Here is a 15921-nt window from a genome sequence, read left to right as displayed (position 1 = left end):
GAAATATCAACATATTATAAACATACATTTTCTGCCAGCTAAAGTTCATTTAAATACCCAACAGACCATTGCTTTTTCGCTTTTCACGAGAAGTTGGTTCTTCTGTTATGGCAACTCTGGTTCTCCGTATTGTTATGTAGCAGTTTTGCATTTTCACTCTGCAGCAGCAAGAGTGTCCGACATGGCTGCTATTAGAAGAGCTAGTAATTTTGCACGCTGTGTCGTTCGTTTTTCTGACCGTGAACTCAACTAAACACATAGAGTTGTTGTTTGCAGCTGTAACAAGAGTAAGGCATACTGAAAAGACAAAATGGTAATTTGGTGTGTCTTTTGCTACTGTTCCCTTTAAGATTAGAGTGACTTAACTGGTGGAGGCTCCCTGTGTCACCTGAATTTCATTTACAGTATTTACTTTACCTAGAAGGAATGCTAAAAGCAAACGGCGACCTGTACAGTAAACATCCGGTGCTTTCAGCATACCTTTTTGGCAGCTATATGCAGTATTTGTTTTATTATTAAAGTATGACTTGTCGGGAATTATTTAGTGGCTGACTGGGTGTTTGTACGACTGATGTTGCTGGTATTTTTATTATTATTATTATTATTATTATTTTTTTGTAGAAGTAAAATGGTGACGATAGGTGTACTGTACACTGGCAATTTAGACCAGTAAATAGCCTTTTATATGTATTCGGCATTAATGATTAAGGTACATACATTATTTAGCGGAAATAAAGTGTTGCTTGATAAACTTTGTTTTGGTGTTATTTTTTTTTGTATCCTTTAATATTTTTATAGTGGTAGCAGATCTACCATACACTGTACCTCCAGTAAGAGGTAGGGCCCCTTAGTACTGAAACCTGAGGGGGTTGAGTACTATTGTAAATGATTAGTATCATTGTTGATTCCGAATTTTACAAGGACCCTGAAACCTACTTCCAATATGAAACTTTATTGGAAATAGGTGTGAATGTAAGCATTTTGAATTATTATTATTATTATTATTATTATTATTATTATTATTATTATTATTTTATTATTTTAAATTTCTTTAACAGGCAGAAGATAATTTTAACACTGCAGATATTTTGGAAGAGGAAGAGGAAGGTACCAAAATGTCAGATGATTCTGAACTAAAGGTGAGGAGGTTTTTTTTTTTTTTTTTTAAGCAATTGTTCCTATTGTATGTCACAAGTATCTCGACAACCACTCATCCAATAGTAATTTAACTTGGAATAGAAATAGTTCAGTGTTTCCTCCAAAGTGAGGGTGACCTACTGTGAGGTAATCATCTGTTCTTTGCTAGAACATTATGAACAGGTTTCTTTCCCAATTCTAGCATTTGTTTTCTGTTTTATATATAGCCTAGTCATTTTTTATTTTGCTAATTCAGATTAGTGATGTTGTCCCTTTGATGTGTAGTGTAACATTTTGATACCATATTATATTCATACTGGTATTGACATTTTTCCTATTCTAATATCGGGGAGAATCAAGTAAATCTTCCCCAAAATATATAAAACATATGCATTTTATAGCTGGATTTAATCCAATATGTTGTCTTCACATAATTCAACATAATAATTAAATAATAAGAATTCAAATATGTGAATTGATCATGCACAAATATTTGAATCATTAATGACGGTACAGCAATGGCCAAGTTTTGCATCACCCTATAGAATGAACTCATTTTGCTTCATAAAGTCAAACGAAACCTGCTGAATAATGTTACGTTAACATATTAAATTGCATACTGCTTTGTAGTTTTCCATCGAACATGAAATACTGTACTACTACTAGGCTTCCGGTAGACTTTTTACAACATAATTTCGTAGTTTCTTTGATTACATGATGTTAAATATAAGATCAAAATTATCTTCATATAGTTTTTTTTTTTTTTTAAGTTCTAGGTGATGGAAAACTTTTGGCCTTAGCTGTACATTCTAGACAGTGTCTTTGCCTTCATATTTATAGGTGGAGCTCAGCGTCTTTCGGGCTCAATGGATGTCTGAACTGGCGCCTTCCACAGACAACAAAAAAGGTTTGCCTTCAAGATCTGCAGATCTCAAAAGGAAGCAGGAGTTGGCCCGGGAGGAAAAGGTAAAGATTTTCCAAAACACAATAACCTGGAATTACAATTTGAAAGAGGAATTTGCATTCAAATCAGTGTTTTTTTCTTTCTAAAGAGCAAAAAAAGTAATTTAGAGTTGATTACATTGCATGTACTTTGCAGATGACCCATTAAACTGGAAAATACGCCTCACAAATATTATCAAGCATTCATAATTGCTGCAGGTATAGTAAACGTTTCAATAAATCAGTGGATATCACAGACTGTAGTCAGTCTTGCCAATTTTACATACTTATGCAAGAATTCAATGTGCTAATAATCACATATTGTCCATCAGGCCAGCAAACTGTTTCTAAAGGCAGTGGAGCAGGAACAGAATGGAGCGGTTTATGAAGGTAATTGGAAAGTTTCAGGCAGCAAAAAATAAGATTGTCATACATTTACTTGTAAAATATGTGAAAAAAGCTCCCTTATACAAGTTTACCGTAGTAAAAACATAGCAAAGTTTAGTAAATTGAAAGCATGGTAAAGAATACTTATAATTATTATTATTATTATTTTTATTATTTTTTATTTATTTCTTAGACGCCCTTATCCTGGGCGACTTACAAGATATCACATTATTTTTTTACAATTACCCATTTATACAGTTGGGTTTTTACCGCAGCAATCTAGGTAAAGTACCTTGCTCAAGGGTACAGCAGCAGTGCCCCCCACCTAGGATTGAACCCACGACCCTCCGGTCAAGAGTCCAGAGCCCTAACCACTACTCCATATATATGTATATATGCCTATATGTAAAGCATGGTATGATCAAGCATATTAATTAACAAACCAGATGAGGGTAAACTGTGGCAAATGCATAGTATAACCATGGGAAAAGCATGGTCGAAATGCAATCAATACCGCGGTAAACTTATATAAGGGCTTCTGCCACCTGACACCACTATAAAAGTTTTTAAAGCATGGAAGGCATTAGGGTCAGTGGAAGGGTTAGAAACCCGTGATTTACATTTCCATATGCTTGAATTCCATAACTTTTATACCTAAAATACTGCATCATTGTAAGTGTCAGATGTTGATGGTAAGTACTCCTGCTTTTAAAGACGTACTGTACCTTAGTATTTATTAATATATATATATATATATATATATATATATATATATATATATATATATATATATATATATATATATATATATACAGTACTGTGCAAAAGTTTTAGGCAGGTGTGAAAAAATGCTGTAAAGTAAGAATGCTTTCAAAAATAGACATGTTAATAGATTATATTTATCAATTAACTAAATGCAAAGTGAGTGAACAGAAGAAAAATCTAAATCAAATCCATATTTGGTGTGACCACCCTTTGCCTTCAAAACAGCATAAATTCTTCTAGGTACACTTGTACAAAGTCAGGGATTTTGTAGGCATATAGTCAGGTGTATGATTAAACAATTATACCAAACAGGTGCTAATGATCATCAATTCAATATGTAGGTTGAAACACAATCATTAACTGAAACAGAAACAGCTGTGTAGGAGGAATAAAACTGGGTGAGGAACAGCCAAACTCAGCTAACAAGGTGAGGTTGCTGAAGACAGTTTACTGTCAAAAGTCATACACCATGGCAAAACTAAGCACAGCAACAAGACACAAGGTATTTATACTGCATCAGCAAGGTCTCTCCCAGGCAGAAATTTCAAGGCAGACAGGGGTTTCCAGATGTGCTGTCCAAGCTCTTTTGAAGAAGCACAAAGAAACGGGCAACGTTGAGGACCGTAGACGCAGTGGTCGGCCAAGGAAACTTACTGCAGCAGATGAAAGACACATCATGCTTACTTCCCTTCGCAATCGGAAGATGTCCAGCAGTGCCATCAGCTCAGAATTGGCAGAAAACAGTGGGACCCTGGTACACCCATCTACTGTCCGGAGAAGTCTGGTCAGAAGTGGCCTTCATGGAAGACTTGCGGCCAAAAAGCCATACCTCCGACGTGGAAACAAGGCCAAGCGACTCAACAATGCACGAAAACACAGGAACTGGGGTGCAGAAAAATGGCAGCAGGTGCTCTGGACTGATGAGTCAAAATTTGAAATATTTGGCTGTAGCAGAAGGCAGTTTGTTCGCCGAAGGGCTGGAGAGCGGTACACGAATGAGTGTCTGCAGGCAACAGTGAAGCATGGTGGAGGTTCCTTGCAAGTTTGGGGCTGCATTTCTGCAAATGGAGTTGGGGATTTGGTCAGAATGAATGGTCTTCTCAATGCTGAGAAGTACAGGCAGATACTTATCCATCATGCAATACCATCAGGGAGGCGTCTGATTGGCCCCAAATTTATTCTGCAGCATGACAACGACCCCAAACATACAGCGAGAGTCATTAAGAACTATCTTCAGCGTAAAGAAGAACAAGGAGTCCTGGAAGTTATGGTATGGCCCCCACAGAGCCCTGATCTCAACATCATCGAGTCTGTCTGGGATTACATGAAGAGAGAGAAGCAACTGAGGCTGCCTAAATCCACAGAAGAACTGTGGTTAGTTCTCCAAGATGTTTGGGCCAACCTACCTGCCGAGTTCCTTCAAAAACTGTGTGCAAGTGTACCTAGAAGAATTGATGCTGTTTTGAAGGCAAAGGGTGGTCACACCAAATAATGATTTGATGTAGATTTTTCTTCTGCTCACTCACTTTGCATTTTGTTAATTGATAAATATAAACTATTAACATGTCTATTTTTGAAAGCATTCTTACTTTACAGCATTTTTTCACACCTGCATAAAACTTTTGCACAGTACTGATATATATATAAAATACATTCTCGGTGAATTTATTAGGATATGTATTACCAAGAGGATGTCTGTTAAAAGTTTTCACACTGGCAAACTTTACTGCATCCCAAGTCTCATTATGTTCTATTGCTTTCTCAGATTGTTGTATGTTTATTAATTGTATGTGAAGCTGCAGTTGTTGTGGTTTATCTGTAAATTAGCTACTCAAGTACATGTAGAAAGTAGGGATAATTATCAGTGCTTTTTTATTTCCAGCCATCAAGTACTATCGGAGAGCCATGCAGCTTGTACCTGATATTGAATTTAGAATTAACTACACGCGATCCCCAGATTCTGATGGAGTTGGCATGAACTAGTATGTGGATAATTACTCTTGCTTTAAACAAGACTTGGCAATAGAATAATACATGTGATTGTTTAAATGTGATTACTCTGCGTATTTGGGATTGGACTTTAACATGGTGCAGTGATCTATATTGCTTAAAAGGCACATAAGGACCTTTTTTATTTTATTGTGTTACATGTTCCCATGTGTTGTTACAACTGTTTACGTAAGGTGTGTAGTGATGATGGGAAATGTAGTTCTGAGAGGTCCATGCAGGTACATGGGAAGCCATCTTGAGGCAGGGAATGCAATTTAAGTTTAAAAAAGTGTCAATGTAAAAAAATAAAAAAAATCAGAACAATACACACACCTTACGTAAACAGTTGTAGCAACACATGGGAACATATAACACAATCAAATAAAAAGGTCCTTATGTGCCCTTTAATAACACATGATTTATAAGGTCATCCTCTTTGAAAAAACTACTGTAAGTATTCTCTGCAGTTGAGACACCAGACGCAAATGGAGCATGACATTTCTTCAAATGGCACCGAATATGTTTTTGTTTTGTTTTTTCTCTGTTAACAGTTTGGAAGAAACAGACACTGATAAGGAGATAGATGATCTGCTATCCTATTTTCAGCAACAGCTTAATTTGCAGGAAGCATGCCTGAAAATTTGCCAGCCGGATATTGAAATGACACAAACTCACATTTCAGGTATACATTTTAACCAAATCCAGTCTCTGTAATCTGAATGTTTATCACATACCTTAACCCTAACTCTTTGATACAGTAATTCTAGGACAGGGGTAGACAAATCTAGTCCTAGTGTGCTGTCCCGTTCCATTAATCAAGTACATGGTTGGAACAAAACGTACCTACTTTTGTTTTTACTAGTTAAATCTAAAAAAAAAAAAATAAATTGCCATGGACAATTTTCTGTTCACAGCCCTACCAATGGAGGTGCTGATGTACATTTTCCGCTGGGTTGTCTCGAGTGATCTGGACTTGAGGGCTCTTGAACAGCTGTCTCTGGTCTGCCGTGGGTTTTACATTTGTGCCAGGTAAAAGACTTTGTGCTATGCTTTAAATTGCTTTATATGAGAAACTGTGATATGATTTTAGATGGCGTATTATCTTCCTATTGATCTGATGCAATTAATTTAAACAAATCGTTTTTGTAATTCTGAAATACATGTTTAGTTTATCACATAATTTTGTAGTACTTTTTCAGCATCACTGTGAGCGTAGCTTGTATGAATTTGCAAATCTTCCACCACTACATCATATTTTCACTTTGTGAAATCTTAAAATACATTGTTGGTTTAAGGGTAATGTGTGCAAGAAGTAAGGCAATATCAGTTTTTCAACAAAATTAGAATCAACAAGTTTATGGTGATATTGTGCTTTTTCAGGGATCCGGAAATCTGGCGTTTAGCCTGTTTAAGAGTGTGGGGTAGGAGTTGCACCAAAATGATTCCTTTTAACTCCTGGAGAGAGATGTTTTTAGAACGCCCACGTGTCCGGTTTGATGGTAAGACAGTAAGCCAAAGCCAACATTTTTTTAGGTGCCTTTAAAAGCTTTTAATATAAATACATTAAATGAAAAAACTGCCCCTAAATTAAATCACTTTAGAAATGGTTTGTAATAGACTCTCCAAAAAATGATTGCTTAATACTTTTAGGTGTATATATCAGCAAAACCAATTACATTCGCCAAGGAGAACAATCCCTGGATGGATTCTACAGGGCCTGGCACCAGGTGGAGTATTATAGGTAGGTTGCTAGTCTGGAGTTTATAGACATGCCACCATCTATTACATAGGACACATGCAGTGATTTATTGCCAAAATGCTTGATTATATATATTTAATATATTGCATTAGTAAGTGGAGACCTTAGAAAACATCATTTTAAGTGGTTACGTTTTGAATATGAAATAAAAAGACCTGACTCTTTACCGTAAATAGGTACTTTAGATTCTTCCCAGATGGGCAAGTAATGATGCTTACCACCCCTGAAGATCCTGTCATCACAGTAACTCGTTTGCGTAACAGGAATGCCAGGTAACCTGCATATTTAATATTCATTAGTCGAAGTTAGAAGAATTACAATGGCCATTGCGTGTTTTAACAGTATTTATTTTATTTTCAGGATGGAATCTCTTCTATACGGTCATTATCGTCTATCCCAGGACACAGACAATCAAACCAAAGTGTTTGCTGTTGTTTCCAAGAAAAAAGAGGAGGTATAAGAAGACACTCGTGGTTTGGTTTTATAAACCATTAACATGCCCGTAATTTAATTGTATTCCTATATAGTGTTTAATGAACATGTTTTATGAATAGTATCCAGCAATGGAACACAGCAATGGAAATCGGAACTTTAGAAGGTCAGTTTTTAAATGTTGTTTATTATATTACCGTGTGAAATTTAATACATTTAAGCAATAACATTATAGACCTGTTCTCCTGACTTTGATAAGGGGCGTTTGTGCAATCTCTGGTCATTTCAGATTGCTTGGAGACTATTGTGAACCATCTGAAAGAACAGTTTGCGTCTTATTTTTTTAAACCGAACTGTGGACATTGCATCACAAGGTATCCGCCAGTTGCTGCTCTGCAAAACCAAAAACTTCACTCTGATGCTGCTGCACCACTGACAGTTAAAAATGACTGTATATTGAGGGTTAGTGTTGCCTACTCCTGAATACATGATACCAACATCTACTGCAATAGTTGAGATCAGTAACATCTTCTATCTGTATCAATCATCACAGATTTTCCATTTCAAAATTGGCTTTATTGTACAAAGGTTGCCTTTGAAACCCAGTACACATTTTTGGTGAGTTATATAGCCTTCCCCTTAATTCCTGTTTTTGCATAGCACTGTTCAGATAACAACTTTGTTGAAGCAATTTGAATTAATGATAAAACTAGAATATTTTTTCCACAGAAGGCCCCAGAGTATCATAAGAACAGATACTATAATTGCTGTAGCCCAGTCCAGGAAGCGGAGCACAGTTTTCACATGGGCCTGCAGCTCAGTTCTGGAGGGTGTCAACGATTCAATAAGCTCAACTGGATCCATCATTCTTGCCAGATAACATACAGGTGAAACAGGAACAATATTGACTTTAACGAATTACGCATCCCTGTAATGAGTGCTTTACTGTATGTTTTTGTAAGTCTGCATTTTCTTTAGAATGGTCTCTTGGCTTAACTATGTTTTACACATTTTTGTTTGTTTGCTTGTTTGTTTGTTTCAGGTCAACTGATGAAACTGTAGTTACTGCATTTGATGTCGACAAGACATACACACCTTTGTTCTTTGCTCGAGTGAAAAGCTACACTTCGTTATCAGAAAAGCCTCTCTAAATAGAAAAGTGGGATCATGAGTTTACTGAAGATTCTCAGCCAAAAAAAAGTAGTAACAGCACTATAATTTTACTGGCAATTGTTTTATGCAGGATTATAATTAAGAATGTAGTATGTGAGTCTTAAGTCTTTCTACTTGATTTGAAACTTTGGGGTAGATGTAAGGATGCGCACAGTGGTTTGCAGGTGCAAAACAAATGGTGTTCATCTCGCGTTCTGCCAGCTATCAAATTTGCACTTTTAATTAATCCATTAAACTTATATTGACATGCATTCAAATGAAGGAAAGAGCATGGAATTGGGCGGGATCTGGATACTAAGCGGGCACAAACATTATAATGTGATGCAAGGATTTTGCCTTGCATTTAGGCAATTGCTGACCCTCCAAAAACGTTACACCTCTTATAAGGTGCAAACCATTGTAGTAGCAAGTAATTCAGAGTGGTATAAAAGCACACAACTGCAGAGACCTGTCATTGACTTCAGGGTGGCTGCTGTGATACATTTCCTGATGCGGCGACACTTAGCTCTTCTACCGCCAACAGGACTTTGCTGCCCTTCATCTGACCTATTTTTTTTTTTTGGTTTGTATTTTCGTGCTCCACAAATGTCATACAGCACCTACTGCTTTCTGTACTGCTAACTCTGTCACCTCTGGGCTGCAAATGCTGCTACTACATAGCCCGATGCGCTCACCCTTAGTATCATAATTGCGGATCATTACTTGTGCGTGTTGAGTAATTTGCATTGCTCTTAAGCTTTCATAGGGCACTGGGCAAAGGAATTGCCTATCGGCAATACAGTTTGAATTTTGCATCTGCAATTATTTGCATTGTGCCTATACTTGTATCTACCCCTTTATGTTTTAAATTTCAGTAGCATGCAGATATATGGTGAATTGGTATACTTAAGGCAGGACATTAGGATTTTTCTGGTTACATTGTTTACCATTTGCAGTACTTGCTGTATGCAAAAGGGAAAAAACATTCAGAGCAACTTAACATGCCTAGAGAGATTGCTATCATCTGCACCTTTTTGCACTACAAAATATTGATGTACAACATAAATACAACCTCTTTATGCTCTGCGAAAAATTAAAAACAATTTGAAATGTATTTTGTATCTTATTGAGTAAAATTCCCAGAAATAACTGGTGTCAGTTATTTAATTGCAGAATAGTGACTGCCAAAGCTAATGTGGTACCACTGTTGGCAGTCACAATTGCAGATGATTGGGTGAGTAGTCACTTGTCCTAAAGCATGTTGAAAAAAGCAAGTTGGCTTTGTTTCCTGCCCATACCACAAGATGGCATCATAGACCAACTTTTTTTTAAAACATTTTTTGTTTTCCAAAATTATGCTTAATTAGTTGTTGTTTAAAGTAATTTTACATCTTTTAGTATCCAGAATACACATTTGATTTGAAGTGTTTAAAAGCTATTAGAATTTTGAATATGAGGGAGTGATCAATTTACAAGCATTGTCGTGGATACAAGTTTGAGTACTTGTCCCTCATTCTTAATCAAATGTATTAATAAAATTATAATTTTACATGACTGCCTATGCTGCTGCTTCCTTTTTATTATTATTATTTGTTTATTTAGCAGACACCTTTATCCAAGACGACTTACAGAGACTAGGGTGTGTGAACTATGCATCAGCTGCAGAGTCACTTATAATTACGTCTCATCCGAAAGACGGAGCACAAGGAGGTTAAGTGACTTGCTCAGGGTAACACAATGAGTCAGTGACTGAGGTGGGATTTGAACCGGGGATCTCCTGGTTACAAGCCGTTTTCTTTAACCACTGGACCACACAGCCTCCTTTTTCAAACTAACTATGGTAAAAAAAAATTCTTTCTCAACAAACATATTTCATGGGTGAATGCAGTCACATTTTTTGAATACTAAATATGTGAAACATGTTCCAGTTGTTGCGTGCCGGGAAGAATACTATTCTGTATCTAAGGAATACTTATGAGAACCAATGCATGTAAACGTGGTAATTGGTGGGATTCCAAATGTGATCTACCAAGAAAGCTGCCTGCAGCCTTTATGAAAATCATCTCTTTCTTGGAAGTACTGTTACAAAAAAGGGTGTACTGGGAACTTGCAGATGAACAGTGCACATAATAGAGATACTATAAACCATTAAACATTTGTTAATAAAATTATTTTTGCCTGGCAGGAGCATTGGCAAGCTACACTTGGAGCCAAAAAAAGTAATTAAGAGGACTTAATTTTGGTGCTCTTTGGTTTTAAAACCAAATTTTAACAAAACATTCAGGTCCGATTTCCAGGAGTCTCTTAGGAAAGATGGTGAACTCTTGAAGACAAAATTAATTAGCCAAGCCAGTATGTGTTGCCTCCTCTGTTCTATTCATGCCAGGAGGATAACAGAATTGCTCTTGAAAGAGTTCCATGTGTTGTTGTTTTTTTTTAAGAACATAAGAAAGTTTACAAACAAGAGGAGGCCATTCAGCCCATCTTGCTCGTTTGGTTGTTAGTAGCTTATTGATCCCAGAATCTCATCAAACAGCTTCTTGAAGGATCCCAGGGTGTCAGCTTCAACAACATTACTGGGGAGTTGGTTCCATACCCTCACAATTCTCTGTGAAAAAAAGTGCCTCCTATTTTCTGTTCTGAATGCCCCTTTATCTAATCTCCATTTGTGACCCCTGGTCCTTGTTTCTTTTTTCAGGTCAAAAAAGTCCCCTGGGTCGACATCGTCTATACCTTTTAGGATTTTGAATGCTTGAATCAGATCACCACATAGTCTTCTTTGTTCAAGACTGAATAGATTCAATTCTTTTAGCCTGTCTGCATACGACATGCCTTTTAAACCCGGGATCTGGTCGCTCATCTTAGCACTCTTTCTAGAGCAGCAATATCCTTTTTGTAACGAGGTGACCAGAACTGAACACAGTATTCTAGGTGAGGTCTTACTAATGCATTGTAAAGTTTTAACATTACTTCCCTTGATTTAAATTCAACACTTCTCACAATATACCCGAGCACCTTGTTGGCCTTTTTTTATAGCTTCCCCACATTTTTTGTAGCTTATGTTGCTATCTCTGTTTATGAATGAATTGTAGGAAAACTTTAGCTTGGTCCTTTTATATTCAATCTGATATGACCCCTTAGAATGTGCTTTGAGATGCTTTCTAGTTAACGTGTTATGCAGATCTCCAATGTCCAGTTTTGAAAGAAACACATGTTATAGTAAACATGATATATGGTACTACACTTTGTTTGTAAGCTATGCTTTCAGTTAGCCAGCAACCATATTTTAAATCAGAAGACTGCTCAGGTGAAATGACCCAGCCAGTGCAAGTGTAACAGATGACCTTCGGATGATGTATTGCTATAACAATGTATTTCTTTCAAAACTGCACATTTGAGACTGGGAGATAGCGTACATAAACTGGACGTCCAAATGGGAAATTTGCAAGTTTAAGCAACGTTTATTAATTCTTGGTCTGTGACCACTTAAACAAAGGTCTTGACAGAGGAAGGTCCAAAGTTTACTTCTTTCTTTCTCTTTTATACTGTTGCTCTCGAAATCCTTCTGCTCTCGTTGCGAGCCGTCTTTTCCTTGCTAAGGCAGCCAGACACCGGTAGCCTCCCTCTCGCTATGTTCTTCGAGATCACTCGGCAGGTTCCGGAAGAGTCCCGAACCATCCCCCTTCCGCAGCTGTCAGTTCGGCACTATTGTTTAATCAGCACAGATTAGTATTTCCCAACAGAATACAACATACATAGACTCCAGGCCCCTCTATCCTGACCTCCCCAGCACAAACCCCTCCTCAACCACACATTCCCCTTATATACCATCAAACCCCACCTGTGGAATCAGTCCTGCAACTATCCCTAAGGAACAGGTGTAGCTAATAAAACAATGATTCCTCACCTTGGTGTTTGAGGCACATGTGTGGTTTTACCTCTCCCAAGATGGCCGCCCAAACCGGACAGTAGACTTAAGGTCCGCGCCATCTTGAAGATTGTGGAGTTCGCGCACATCGGGACACCCCTGGTCAAGAGGCCACACTTCACCCCTGAACAAGGGAGAATACGTTACCCTGCCCCAGAGATTAATTCAAATAATGGAAGTGCAAAACAGTTACATTTTATGGAATAATTTTGTTAGTTACTGTTACTTTAAGTAATTTAATTTTGTTTCACAGATTAAACAGATAAAAATGTTGGCCTATATTCCCTTGTGCAGTTTGTTATTCTGTAACAGTACTATCAAACTGCACAAAGACATGTATGGCTTTCTTGTCTTAAACTTGCCTGCTATTTCAATATAATAAAGAGCAACCAAAAAGGCCAAAGTATTAAAGATGTACTAGCATATAATTATGCTGTGTACTGTAGTTGGATTTACATGGAATGTTTCTATAATGTTTAGAACTTGACAAGTCTTGACATATTTAGTATTGGCTCAGTAGTCTTGCGGTGAGATAGGAGTGTTTCACCTATACTGTACTGAAGGTCACTGATTTACAGTAAATCCAGCCAAAGTAGGTAGTGATTAAAAGCTTTTTTTCCGGTGACTGTTGGGTGGAGGGGGGAGGCTAGGCCTGGTTTAATCAGATCTTTATGACCGCAGTATACCTTGCCATGTAAAAGGAAGGAAACAATTTAATGGTTATGGCAAACTTTTGGAGCTTACAGTATCTAATCGTTTTACTTCCTGCCCTTTCTTATTAAACTATGTTGCAATGGCAGGAATTATGAAAAGGAATTATCTTGATTATAAAAAAAATTCTTACATGTTTTTTAAACATCTGCGGTGAAATGGAGAAACCTGATTTCATTCCGTCAATTTTGATCATGAACAAGATTAGCTGGCACAGTCTTTCAAGCATGCAATGTTACCAGAAGTCAATGAAATCTCTGGAGCCATATCTTGTTGTAGTTATGACTAGATTTTCTAAAGAAAACAAAAAGAGGGATGAGCAAACAGTCACTGGGTAACAAACTGATCATTTTTAATGATAACCAGTTACTGTAATGTAAACATCATGCACTCTTTTAACTGTGCTTGACATATTGATAAGACCACTGATTAATGATTTTAAAATGTTGATTATTTTGTAACAACATATTTCTGCTGTCTTAACATTGGGGGAGTCAACTTTGTATGTACCTTCTCAGTTTCACATATAATCTCCCAGAACCAATATTAAAGTTTCAAAATGACTTGCAGCATATGTATTCCCATCAAGTGTTATTATGTCCTATCACAATCTATAACTGTTAGTAGCATAATTAATAGATTCTATTTGACCGCTTAATAATGCATCCATAAACTAAGATATTTTTACCATCTCGTTTACATTTCTGTATGTATTCTGATCAATTAAAATCCTAGAATCTGCTGAACAGTTTAACACTATACATACCCTAGACGACTAATAAATACATTAGAAAGTTATTGCCTGTATTAACTCCCAAATGTTTTTCTACAAATGTGATACCGTTTAAGAAATATGAAACCAGTCTGCTTTCACTATACAGAAACACATTGTGGGAGGTAAAATGAAAACCACCCTTCTGTCTGCATTGGCAGTAAAAATAAATAGTTTTTATGAGGGGACAATAGTAAATATTTAATAATTCAAGTGGCTTTATTGGAGTTAATCGCCAATAAATATGAGTTGTATTTCATTCCTAGAAAATGTGTACTTTCTGGGGTTCCACAGCATTTACATATATTTGAATAGGGAAGGCCTATCTATTTAAGAATACCAAACTATATCAACAGCAATAAAAGTTTATGCCGGCGCCTATGCTTTTATAATGACTATTGTACTGTGTGACAGAAATAGAATGATCTTTGGTGGTAAATCTCCCTCCTGAACTGTGAGGGCGCTAAGTAAAGGGAACAGAGTACCCTGGACTGTTTGGCCTGACAATTCATTCACAGGGTTAAAAGGAAGTCGGTCATCTAGAAAGAGGGCGGAGCTTTGGTGCACTAAGGGAAATGATGTGGCAGCCGCGGATTGGAGTAGCAGCTGCAGTCGTTTACCAAGGGGTCTGTGTGATGGTACAAAAAGGGGACGAAGTTGGTTAAAGAACAACCCGGAAGGACATGTGTTTTGTGAAATCGTATCGTGAGTGTTTTGTTTGTTTTGTCTCTAATTGTTTCTTGTTATTTAGTAGATGGCTAAACATGCCCGGCGCTGTCGTCAGAGGCCAGCATCAACCCAGACAGCACTTCACTTGTTACCACAAATAATTGTATTTAGCACCACAAGCACTACAGCACTCACCCAATACTGGTGACCGTGTTTGTGTATTGTGTGTGTACTATTGACTGTGTTTATTATTTGGAACTGCAATTCTGTTATTTAGAACAATGCAATACCCATTGCTGGGTATTGCCCGGGAAATATTATTTATGGTCACCAGACCTGGATTATAAATAAAACCACTTGTTATCATTGGCCAGGGAACATGTTTAGTTCTATTTTAGTTACTACTTGAAGAAGCTAATTGATACACTGCACATGAGTCACTGCATACACATTTAAAGCATGTATTTGCAGAAAAGGAACCCAATACAGATATGCAGAGTGAAAGGCAGTATGTGTTGTTTTATGGTCAATAAACCTGTTAGGTTGGTTAGATGTAAAAGCATATCAAACCAGATAGTCTGGTTTGATAAGTGATTCTCGATAGCAAATTATGAAGAAAAACAAACTACAGCCAGGTCTTATGCACATTTCAAACCCCAATGTGTTTTACCGAATTAAGTACCTGACAATTGTATCTCTAACCAAACCATATCTGCTTTAAAGTCCATAAAGCTACTGTATGTCATATCCCTTTTTTTTTTTTTTTACCTGACCTTTGAATTCATCGTGCAGTTCAACAACAAATAGTTTGACAATCCAGTTTAATTTGTAATGCATAAAATGTTCACTTAATGTTCAAATAATGGGTTGAAAGCTTTACTGCGAAGCTGTATTACTTACGTATCTGAATTTCAGAATTGCATGATTACATAATCCTAACAATTTGGCTTGGGTAAATTCCCTTCTAGATTACATATTGCAACAGAGCTCATCCTACCAGCTGTTAATTATATTGATATCAGCTTTAGACACTTACCTCTCACCTAGAAAGATTGTTCTTCATTTGAATAGTAAAACATTCATTTTTGAATTGTGAGGTTAGTGGTTCACATCCATATCCTGCCTTTCCATTCAACTTAGTCTGCTGACATGCCAAGTCATTGCAATAGGTGAAAAGTATTATACTGTAAAGTGTACAGTATAATTCTTTCAGATGGTACCTTACAGTAGGTTTATTATTTTAAAGAAATAAATAAATAACAGTAGCTAGGTTCCATT

General features: G+C 36.8%; 1 protein-coding gene across 7 annotated transcripts; it reads left to right on the top strand.

Moving 5' to 3' along the window:
- The first annotated feature begins 155 nt into the window (after window positions 1-155).
- LOC117403384 (F-box only protein 9-like) lies at window positions 156-10117 on the top strand. Of its 7 annotated transcripts, none has more exons than XR_004544557.3 (14): window positions 156-313; window positions 922-972; window positions 1059-1139; window positions 1978-2103; window positions 2412-2469; window positions 5114-5213; window positions 5772-5902; window positions 6135-6249; window positions 6601-6719; window positions 6871-6961; window positions 7156-7251; window positions 7340-7873; window positions 7965-8029; window positions 8141-8275. XR_004544557.3 is itself a non-coding variant. In XM_034005496.3 (14 exons), the coding sequence occupies exons 1-14, from the start codon at window positions 311-313 to the stop codon at window positions 8560-8562; spliced, it is 1332 nt and encodes a 443-aa protein (XP_033861387.2). In that variant the 5' UTR covers window positions 156-310; the 3' UTR covers window positions 8563-10117. The 7 variants fall into 7 exon arrangements, 2 of the variants coding, with proteins under 2 accessions (XP_033861387.2, XP_033861388.2); XM_034005496.3 differs by lacking the exon at window positions 7965-8029 and adding an exon at window positions 8454-10117 and having other exon boundaries at window positions 7340-7433; window positions 8141-8298; XR_004544555.3 differs by having other exon boundaries at window positions 7340-7577; window positions 7701-8280.
- Window positions 10118-15921: the final 5804 nt, after the last annotated feature.

Source organism: Acipenser ruthenus, chromosome 5, assembly GCF_902713425.1.
Source record: "Acipenser ruthenus chromosome 5, fAciRut3.2 maternal haplotype, whole genome shotgun sequence".
Lineage (NCBI taxonomy): Eukaryota > Metazoa > Chordata > Actinopteri > Acipenseriformes > Acipenseridae > Acipenser > Acipenser ruthenus.
Note: the sequence above shows the minus strand (reverse complement) of the source record. Positions and strands in the feature narration are given on the sequence as shown.